This window comes from Seriola lalandi, unplaced genomic scaffold, assembly GCF_002814215.2.
Source record: "Seriola lalandi dorsalis isolate HSWRI2012SDOR001 ecotype SW California unplaced genomic scaffold, Sedor1 jcf7180002054331, whole genome shotgun sequence".
Classification (NCBI taxonomy): Eukaryota; Metazoa; Chordata; class Actinopteri; order Carangiformes; family Carangidae; genus Seriola; species Seriola lalandi.
The window spans coordinates 99,298-110,812 of record NW_019524884.1 but is presented as its reverse complement, the minus strand read 5'-3'; the positions used below and the strand labels follow the sequence as shown (position 1 = coordinate 110,812).

Genomic DNA, 11,515 nt, shown 5'->3' with positions numbered 1-11,515 from the left:
AAAAATGCTTAAGGGAGTGGGTGCATCGGTGGAAATAATTTCTTACAACTCCACATCATTAAAAGAAGGAGCCACTGACAGACTTTGGAGAGGAGGCGCATCTAATTAAACATTTTGCCGAAGAGGAAGTCGTTAAAAGATTGGACAACTGTACATACCTCAGTGCCCTGCTTGACAATTCTCTCCAACTATTTAAAAAAGAAACCATCTCCACATGTTCTGTATCAGCAGGGAAAGCTACACTTACTTCTTAAGACACTTTCTTGGTTCTACAGATCACTCAACAATTCTGACCTACTCCAGTCTTCTCAAGAAGACCGTCAACAGTGAGTTTTAACCCGCATGGCACTGCAGGAAGTTTAAACTAAAAGCACACACACAGAAGGCAAGAAGCATCTACTGTCCCTGAATGCTGTGTTGATAAGCACTGCCTTCTGCTACCATCTGGGACCAGCTTTTACATTTAAAATCACACTGTTCTCAAACAGATGAAGGATGAACTTTGTTCTTTAGCTATAAATGTGAGCAAAAAAGGAAAATGACAAACTAAAACTATACTCAAATAATAATTATACCTATTTGATAAATATGGTAAACTGAGATATATTTATGTTGTCTGTCTAATGCTGCCAATTGTTTTCTAGTGTATGGTATGGTTTACTTTTCCTTTCACATGTGTGTTTTAGGTGTTTTTTCCACACTCATGCCATAACATGACTCTGGGGATGGTGGTCACTCACTCAGTGGGTCCACCACTTTGGTCCAGACTGAAATACCTCCAAATCTTTTATATGGGTTGGTATAACATTTTGTACAGACACTTATTTCCCCCAAAGGACATGTCATGTCATCCCCTGACCTTTTGTCGATTGCCGTCAGCAGGTCGATATTTCAAGTTTTGAGTGAAATGTTAACTATAGGATGGGCTGCCATTAAATTCAAGTTCACCTACAGGATGAAGTGAAAATGGTAGGCTATAGCTGAAAAACATCCGCATGTTAGCATTGTCATTGTGAATGCTGATGTTGGCATTCAGCTCAACACATCGCTGTCTTTAAATACAGCCAGCATGACTGTAGACATATGAAGGACCATTAGTGTAAAAAAGTGGCAAGTCTGCACTCTTCTTCATTTGCAGTTGCTAGTGTTGGTGAATGTCCTCCATTAAAACAGGAGTTGTCAAGAAGCATGCTTCAGCTTACTTCATGTGATCATGTATTTCTTGAAACTGGGCACAAAACACTGAACTTGCAAAAACAAGATGGAAAATCGTGCAGATAAATGTAAAAAATACAACACATTCAAGAACAAGGAATTCCAAAAACATGGTTTTGCCAGGAGCAGGTGATTGCATGCCAAGAGCTACAGCCATCACTGCATTTAAAATACAAGAGGTTATAATACACCTTCTGAGCAGCACTACTTCGTCAGGGCAGACTAGACGCTCCAGTTACTCGCTATCGGAAAGTGACAAGTCAGGGGCCAGCTGGTTAGCAGTGACAGAACTAGAAGCAAAATACCATTATCATTGGTGTTGTTGGAGACAGCTTGATGTTAAACTGTTAAGCATCAAAATGATTTCTTCTAGACTGGTAAGTAAACAACTGTTAATGCCAATATTGACTATGCAGCATTGGCATAAAATAAGATGTAGCCCCTTTAACTGTGGTAAAGGAGAATGACTTTCATTTTAGAATTTGCATTATTGAGCTGGAAGGTTAATCATTCACCTTGGACAATACCTACTTGACAAACCAATGTTGAGTTAATTACCAATTCAAAAGTTAATTTCCTCCTGAGTTTCTCACTGCTTCTGGGACAAAGACATACCATGAAATGAAGGGGATTCTGCCTCAGCAGCTGATATGATTGGGGGAAATTTCGTTTGTTTTTCACAAATTTTAGCTATTTCTTTGTCCTGCTCTGGTGTTTCTGTTGTGCACTATAGTCATACATCCAGCCCACTATGATAAACCAATGTGATAAAGGCTTGAGGCAGCCAACTACACTGTGCACAGGGGAGAAAGATAGAAGAGAATATGAATATAAGAGGATAACTGCCATGATTTATTCATTGATGAAAGGAACCCTGGTTTTTTATTTATGATCTCTTTAAATATAGCTCGTGTGAATTAAATAAGTTATTGAAAATGGATGTTCCAACCTAGATTCATGTGTATCCCACACACCTGGGCACATGCACACACTGAACACAAGCATGTGCACACACGTACACAAACATATAGTAGCTACGTCACAGCACTGAACATGCACACAATCACAAACAGATGCATGTTAATACCAACACACGTACTGAAGCTGTTCTTAGCTGTAGCACTTTAACACAAAAGCAAACACTGTAGAAAGATTGACTGCCACTGAAAAAATATTTGAGCAATCTATAACAATTCAACACTGCTTATAAACAGCAGATTTCTCAGGAAAAAATAATCACACCAAATGCTAGATAGTTTGGTCTGAGGGATTCAAATTATAATAAAAAGCAGCTTAGCCAAACGATGTCTACGTGTCACCAGGGGAATTGTCTCTTCCAGCTCATTGCTTGCTTCATCACAAATGATTCACTGAAACTCACAAATTTTCTTTTTAATGGTTGTGTCAAACAAAAACTATGTAAAGAAATATGTTGGACATTTTTGACACTTTTTTAATGAGAATTACACAAGGAAGACAATACTATTTTCATATCTGTATTATAAATATGAAGCTACAGTCAGGAGAAAGTTAGCTTCACTTAGCATAATCACTGAATACAGGAAGAAACAGGTAGCGTGGCCCTAACTTTGCAAGGGCAGCTGGATTTCTTGCAAGTGGGAATTCAAACTGTTTCTGTATTCATAAGAGCGCCTTCAATGTGTACATTTTCCTCTAAAAAGACAACAAGAATCATCTACCAACATGCTAACTAGCTTTCAAAGCTCAGGCTGCAGTTTGTTGTACTGTTGTGTTTCCTCTTCAGTGCTCTCCTAATAAGATATATGATAGACAGATGGTTCATCCAATCATTGGCCAAGTATGTAAGTAAATATGGCCAAACAGTTTCCAAACCTTCCACCTTGGTTCTGTGTGAGAAACCATCTGGCGTGTCACATTAGCATGACCCTGTTACAACATGTGAATTAAAAAAAGCAGCCCACCAGCACTTCTAAAACACACATGCTGACACATTATATCTTTTTTGTTTAATATAGATATAGATTAATATCATTCATATGGAGTCACATTCCTGGCCACCTAGTTAAAGTCCAATATTCACTCTTTTTAAACTGTTTTTTGCCTCTACAAACTCCTGAAGGAGAAAGTCTCTTTAGCTTGCACACCTTGTTCAACAGCTAATTGCTGACTGTGTCTGTCTGATGTTTGGTGCTGTTTGGTAAACAATGAGATGAAACTCACTGCAAAGCTCCATAACGCTCAGTATAGATAGATTATAGCCACTTTAACAAACAGATAAGAATAATGTCGATCTTCTCTTCAAACTCTCAGCAAGAAATTGAATGAGAGTATTTCCCAAAATGGCAACCTATTCCTTTAAAAACTGCTATGTCTCTTGTTTTAAATATGAATTTACAGCCATTCTCAATTATGATTTCATGCCAGGGTTGTAAAACTGATTAAAACAAATTAGACATAAACTTAATGTTGACAGACAATGACAGTGGTGTCTTATTAGTCTGCCCACATAAGCCAGGGCACTCATGTTTTCTGTGAGATCACTGTATTGGAAATACAAAACATTGAATTAGTTGCAGAAATTAATACCTTTTTTTCCAATGATCTTTATCATGCGTTACTCTTTCACAGGGCTCTTAACAGAGTCCCAATGGCCCGTTAATGTTTATTTCTTACCACTAAGCCAATATTGGATAATTCCGGAAGAACATATGTAAGTGGATCCTTAAGGGATACACCGAAAGGAAGTACTATAAAATGATCAATAATGCCATTTATACATGCAGAAAAACCTCCTGGAGTGACTCAAACTATCTTTCATTTTTGTTGAACATTATATAGTCGCAGAGAGTGTGTAATATAATGTATCTTCAATTTGCATATTCTGCTTGACCTTAGTTTGCATTCAAGCAGAAAGGATGACACACAAAACGAAATGTCAGACTGCCACCAGAAAACTATATAGTCAATTAAATTGCACATTAAATCATAAAAGTTCACTATGCCTGTTAATCATGATGTACAATAATGTAATGAATTTTAGAGAATACTGACTGAACACTATGAGTGCATCATAAAAGTAACAGTAAGAGCCCAGTCCCTTTTTCTAAAAATGTCACTCTGCCATCTTTCCTTTCATCTTCCACTCTGTACAACGTAGCTGAAACAGTAACTGTAACTCAGGTCAATTAATATCTTGAGTTGAGGAATCTGAGGGTGGTCCTTAACTTTTTTATTTATCAATATTTGGAGTTCACTCATTTTTATTTTGAGCACTGTTTGACCTGTCAGAGTCAGTATAGCTCTATGGCTATATTAGCTTTATTATGGCTATTTAATGTAATATATGTGTGAAATAAACTCTGATGGTCATGGACTGCATATCATTTAATATGTTATTTAGTTGAGTTGCCAATGTTTAAAGTAGCAGCAGTGATTGACTTCAGGAGATCCAGGATCCCTGCTACTCCTCTTTCCACCAGGGGAAAGATGGTGGAGACGGTACAATATAAATACCTAGGTGCCGACCTGGACAGCAAACTGGACTGCACCAGAACTCTGCAGCTCTCTACAGGAAGGGCCAGAGTCAGCTCTTTTGCCTGCAGGCTTCGCTTCTTCAATGCCTGTGGCACCATGCTGTGGATGTTTTATGAGTCAGACGGCTGGCTCAGTCCTCGGGGTAGAGTTGGACCCTCTGCATGAATTCTCGGAGAGGGGGATGTTGTCAAAACTCTTCTCCATCATAGACTAAGTCTCCTACCCTCTACTACAGTTCTGGTTAGCCACGGGAGCACATTCAGCCAGAAACTCAGAATGACTAAGTGCTTCACTGAACGCCACAGGAGGTCCTTCCTTCCTGTGGCCATGCAGTTATACAATTTCTCCACTTTATGCACATCTCCATCAGTACCCTGCTGAAAGGCTACTGTTGATTTACTGTTGACACACATTACACTTTTCATTCAAGTTAGCCTTTACATATTGACTGTGAAAATATAAAATTTACTGATATAGTTAATTTGCTGTGAAATTACTATTAGCGCATTTCTTTTAACTTTTTGTTCATTTGTAAATTTTACAATTCACTTACTGTGTATTTATTATTATTACTATTTCATAGTTGTTTTTGCTTAACTTTTATCCTTTTTGAATTGCTCTTTACTGAGTGTTGAGTAATTGTAACAAAGCTATTTCCCTGCACAGATCAAAGGTTTTTCTGTTTCTGAAATGGCAAAATGGAAACACCATGTTCTGCATGTTCACTGCCTCTATGCAGTCCACACTGATTACTGGGCAGACCGACTGCAATCTACGCCATTAACTGATTGTTGAATTCTCTGTAGAGACAATACCTCACTACTGTGTATGCTTGGGCAAACCAGTTAACAACCTCCAGCTTCAGGAGCACAGCTCTGCACCACTACCAACTCATCATTTGCACTGCATGCGCTGTGCCAAAGTAATGTGTCTGTAAATGGAGGCATATAAGCCAAATTCCAAATTAACTGACCTGGAGTACACCAGGGATATCTGCTGCTCCCAAGCACCAGGAGCTTTAAGAGAATCTGGACTCAGGAAGCTGCCAGGGAAACCATCTGCGTGCTGTGACTGCATAAGCTCCATCAGCTGTGCTGTCACCCTTATTTCTGCACCTCCATCTTACTGTAGCTTCAATATTTGAAAACCAACGCAATTAAAAACAGTAGGTCGCACCCTTCTTCACTAAATTCATGCATTCATGAAAGCCAGACTATCTAATCATAAATATCAAAAAGGAAGGAAAAAGGAAAATCAAAATCTTTTAATTCCGTCAACTTTTGCTTCTTGGATAGCGTCCCCTTCATTTTGTAGGTAATTGAAAGGTAAAAATGGAAGCAAACACATTATACAAACCATTAGAAAATAACATCCACTGATTTTACTCCTTTAACAAGCACTGTCATATGTCAAAGACAACAATCAGCATTTCTAAACTAATGTTGTATTTATATAACAATGAGTGAAGGTGGCTATACTGTAAGTATACTATAAGTACTCCCTTTGTCACTGACATAGTAGCTGTTTCTTATAGTATAATATTGTGAATGGCATAAGCACAAGTTATTACAGTATAGGTAACTCCCCATAAATCCCATTTTAATTAATAGCTTTATGTGGTAATTTGATGTCTTGCATATTTCCTGAAATGCCTCATTCAGCTAAGATGTAATCAAATTTCGATTTGCTTTTTTGGTTTATAAAACTGCATTGTTTTTTTGATTATTTTCATACTTTTGCTGTTTTGTTTTTTTATGTGAATATTGTTTCATAATCTAGTTGTTGTTTGATAATTTACCTTGAATTCAATTGTAATTTGCTTGACTTTAACCAAATTGAATAAAACTTTTTTTTTTTTTTTTTTAATTCTTAGCAATTCCTCAGATGTGAACGGGACCTGTGAATGATTCTAACCAAAGAGTCTAAATCAAAGATGGGTGCAAATACAGCGGTGTGCGCATTGGATTGTGGGAAATGTAACCCTCGATCTGATATGAGTGGCTACAAACGTCAAGGACATCCCATTGTTTCTCCCTGTTAATGAAGTCTGACCATTTCCGCTGTTCTGTGTTGGGGTTTAAGCTGAATTCTTAAAACTTTATTGTTAGAAACTGACATTTTGACAGCTGCATTTCAGTTTCCCAACGGTTTCCGTCCTCTGTCGTCGACGCTACACTCTGATGAGTTATCTCCCGCTTGTAAGTGCTCTGGTGTCGATCTGGTAAAGTGGAGCAATCCTCCCACCTAGCGGAGTAGTCGCGCGACAAGAGCGGATTTAGCTAAGCCCTGTCACGAGGTTTGAGTCTCATCCACCAGGCCGCTCACATCGTTAGTTAGAGGCAACGTTTACGATGAGTGGTGCCATGAATTTCAAAAACTGCGGCTCTCTGCTGGTAACAGGAGCCAACCGGGGGCTCGGGCTGCAGATCGTCGACAGTCTGGCGAGTGGACGTTTCTCACCGGCCAAGATTATAGCCACGACCAGAACCCCCGCGAGAGCACAGGTAAACCCCCCTCAAAGATAACTATCCTGTAGCCATGCCGTGGTGCTTTCAACCTAGGTCAGCACCTTGCACCTTGAGTCGATATAGATAATGAATGTGCGTTGATTAATGGAATAATATTAAATGATAGCAGCCACCCCCAGATGTCGCCATTATTCCCTAAATGGATATTTGTGAATGAAAAATGATGACGCTTTGTGTTCTTGTCCTACAGAAACTTCAGGAACTGGCAGACAAACATCCCAACATCCATATAGTTACTTTGGGTAAGATAGAGGGCAACAATGGTTGCTGTGTATAAACAAATAATGTTTCAAAATATAAAACTACAAGAAATATTTTGTTTGTGTAGAAATATGAAAAATAATATAAAATGAAAACGAAATATAGAAATAGTATACATCCTGTACAAATTTGAAATATATATATTTTTTAAAAGAAAAGCATCACCTGCTTGGATATTTATTTTCCCTATAATAATTTCATTTTGTATTTTCTTCCATTTTATTTATAATATGTTTGTTTTTGCTGATTTGCACTGCTCATTTATCTCTTTACCAGATGTGGTGAGCCAGGAGAGCATAGAGAAATGTGTAGAAGAGGTGGGCCAACTGGTACAAGAGGAGGGTCTGAACTGCCTAATAAACAATGCAGGGATCAATGTGGTGGCTGACTTTCATACTGTTACTGCAGAGAAGATGATAGAAAACTTCCACACCAATGCTGTGGCTCCTCTAATGATCACCAAGGTAATGTTTACTAATACATTTTGTGCTTCCTGTGGACTTGGATATAGTAGATCTCCATAGTGACAAAAACAGGTTTGTTTTGAAGGTCTTGAAAACTCACTTTGCCAGATCGTGAGGAAAAAGAAAGCGAAGAAATCACACTCCTGTTTCCTTTAATCACCAGGAGCAGGACCCATGAGTAGCTCATTTCCTGAATGCTGCAAACTAAAACAAGATGACCTTGATGGACAGAAGTAACAAAAACTCTTTAGCCCAGAGCAGACTGCATTTCATAAATATTAATTAAAAGTCTGGTTTCAGTTGGCCTCAGAGTAAGGTATGGACTACAGAGCAGCCCCCTGAGCTGGTAGAAATTCAGGCTCTGATCAAGAGCATGTCAGCAGGGCAGATGCTTGCTGACACACCATTTGCTTCAATTGAACAGTCATCAAGGCCACACTGCAACTCAAAGCTCTTCTATAATAACTGAGTACAAGGAGGTAAATGAACAATGAATCACACACACACACACACACACACAGGAACCTTCCACAACACCAGGAACTTTAAAGCTTATACATAACATTTTAATACATGATTCACATAAGATGATTAGTCGAGTTGATGTTTCCAGCTTCTCATATGAGAGGATTTGCTGCCTGTAGTTCTCCTATTTAATAATACACTAATTATTTCTGGCTATTTGACTGTTTAAATTTAAAGCAATTTAAAGATGTCACCTTGGGTTATGGAAAATTATGATGAACATTTTTTACTATTTTGTGACATTTAAAAGTCTAAATGATTTATCAGTTAATCAAGAAAATAATAGGCAGATTAATCTATTAAGAAAATAATTGTTAATTGTAGCCCTAATTCACAAATGTGTTTTCGAGTTTTCCTGCTGTGGAAAAGTCTAGTTCCCTAGAGAACTGAACACTGTGGGTCTTCTTGAAGGTCCATTTATTTTGCCAGAGAGATGGCTGGTTAAGTCCCCTTGTTTAAAGGGATGTTTTTTTTTAGGTTTTTACGATTGATTATTGTCTTATTGTGAATGTCAAAACAAAGTATAACTAACAAAGAGATTAATACCCTTTCTGGCTACTGACCTAGTATATACAGTAGTATCCTAAAAGCCTGATGGTATGATGTACATAAAAACATGACAACATTGCCATTGACATTAACATTGAACACTGAACATTTAATAATATTGATAAAGATGCTTCATCTGCTAGAAGATAATAATAATCGTGAAGTTTGTCTCACATCAGTAATCACTGAAATCTTAAGGCATCATTGCTAAACAGCATTGTGACCTGAAATGTGAATGCATTCATTTTTAGAGAAACCTGTATGGAGAATTCAGGCCATTTCTCTCTTAAGGTGAAAATTTTGCCACTAGAGGGCAACATTAACCATATCTTGCCACATACAGTGTGATGTGTTTTACCCTGGCAGGGTTAAACTAATAACTTACTGTTCTAACTGTGTACATTTCCTGGGTTGTCCTTATTTCAATGTGGTATATGTGTATAGTGTCAATATTATCATTCAATTATTGATTAAAATATAACAATTTCTCCAATGATTGACAAACCATGGTTTTTGTAACCAAATTTAGCTGACTCTTAAAGCTCTGATGTAAAATCAACAGTCTGATTGTGACTTCCATCTCATGGAAACCTTGTAGTTTGATTTCATTCTCAACTATAATGTATTGTTTTTTCCACCACTGCCAGGCCTTCCTGCCTCTGCTAAAACAAGCTGCGTCCAGGGGACAAGCAGGTGGCTCAGGGAGCATGGGCATCCAGAGGGCAGCAGTTATCAACGTGACCTCCCTGCTGGGCTCTGTGGAACTCAACTGGGGGGAGAGAGCAAACAACTTCAAATGGTACCCCTACAGGACGTCCAAGGTATTGTCACAATGGAATGAAAATGTGTGCTTGATAGATTAAGCCAATTAATAAAATGTTGCTCTTTAAGGCATCTAAGGTGGGTTAACTCGGATTTCGTATGGCTACGGAAAGGGAGCTCAGGCTGTTACAGATGGTTGTGTACTGCATTTGTGACTTGGTAAAAGGAGATAAAAAATGAAAAAGTTACAGGCTCTCCTGAGAATAATCATTTTGCAATGATGGATTTTAGGAAAAATAACAGAAAATATCAGCTAAACCACCTGTTGATGGTAAGTTGTTTTGCTTGGATTCTCAGAGTGCCCTAAACATGGTGACTCGCTGTATGGCTGTAGACATGGAGCCTGATGGGATTCTCTGTATGGCTATACACCCAGGCTGGGTCCGCACTGACATGGGGGGGTCTGAGGTAAGGTGACTAACTCTGTTGTGGTCTTTCTCGGATGCCCCTAAAGAGCACAAGCTGTGATTGAAGCATAGCTAAAACCGAGAAAATTGACCTTTATAAATATTTTTTTTTAAGTTTACATTAGTGAAAAAAAATGTCTGAAGAACTTATTTGACCAAAATGTATCAGCTGTTACACCATGATGCGAAGTGAAAATTGTCTGTTACATTGCACACAATAAAGAGCTTTTTCACAAGTGCCCTGGGTGATGTATACAGATTAATGTATTATAATTTCACAGACATGTGTCTGAATAAAATATTGTTTTGTGTTTATCCGTCTCTTTCTAGGCTCCATTGAGTCCAGAGGAGAGCATTTCTTCCATATTGTCTGTGATTGGAGGACTGACCGAAAAGGATCATGGGTCTTTTCTGAACTTTACAGGGGAGGTGTTGCCCTGGTGATCCTGATCATCACAGTGATGAATAGGATGATTATTAGCACTATTAACTTATGGCTATTTAGTCAGTGATATCATCTTTGACTAGATGAAGGTATCAATGGCTCAGAGTGCACAGTGTTATTTCTTAATTTAGCTCTATCTGCCAGACAAACTCTTATATATTTCACCTAAATGCAACTTAATTATAGGAGAGCAATAATGTTCAATAAATTGTAATGAGATGACTTGGTCCACAAGTAGATGGGTGGGGTGTGCTGTGTAGCTTGCCTTTTAGACTACATAATGTACACTGTATATTGTATGCTATATCTAAGCTGTGCTCAAATGTAAATAAAAAATATTTTTCCTTGACCTGATTTACATTACCAAGCTGAAGTGTTATGGCCACAAAATTGCCATGTTTAAAAGGTATAATATGTTTTCCTCATCAAAATGTTGTTTCCAGCTATTTTCCTGTCAGTGGCAAAGTTGCTAGCAAAATTGACTTTTTATCTAGGATAGATTTGCTTGGTCTCTTGGGATTGGCACGACAGTGGTTTAGGTCTAGACGCACCAGACCGCCAGCATCTCAGAGCAAAACAAACGATTAGTCGGCCAAATCTCCGGGCCTCCATTTGGCCACAACCGTTCACTGTCCCGGTCAGCAAGGTATTTCAAAACCCAGTGAAAGTGCCACAAAGCACACGAGAGCCAACAAAAAAACAACACAGCCGCAACCATTAGCATTGAGGTGATACGCATGCTAGCAGGACAGCCGGGTAACGAGGCCACACCTCCGGCCTGTA

General features: G+C 38.4%; 1 protein-coding gene across 1 annotated transcript; it reads left to right on the top strand.

The window, feature by feature from the left end:
- The first annotated feature begins 6,980 nt into the window (after window positions 1-6,980).
- LOC111655724 (uncharacterized) lies at window positions 6,981-11,081 on the top strand. Its single transcript, XM_023407218.2, has 6 exons — window positions 6,981-7,235; window positions 7,450-7,501; window positions 7,797-7,984; window positions 9,706-9,879; window positions 10,178-10,288; window positions 10,618-11,081. Exons 1-6 carry the CDS (start codon window positions 7,083-7,085, stop codon window positions 10,729-10,731), a joined length of 792 nt encoding a protein of 263 aa, XP_023262986.1. The 5' UTR covers window positions 6,981-7,082; the 3' UTR covers window positions 10,732-11,081.
- The last annotated feature ends 434 nt before the right edge of the window (window positions 11,082-11,515 follow it).

Excerpts from the sequence above, each read along its gene's own strand:
- LOC111655724 (XM_023407218.2), top strand. The coding sequence starts at position 7,083 with ATGAGTGGTGCCATGAATTTCAAAAACTGCGGCTCTCTGCTGGTAACA. Across the intron at positions 7,236-7,449 it reads GAACCCCCGCGAGAGCACAG|AAACTTCAGGAACTGGCAGA; the intron begins GTAAACCCCCCT and ends CTTGTCCTACAG. Across the intron at positions 7,502-7,796 it reads CATCCATATAGTTACTTTGG|ATGTGGTGAGCCAGGAGAGC; the intron begins GTAAGATAGAGG and ends TCTCTTTACCAG.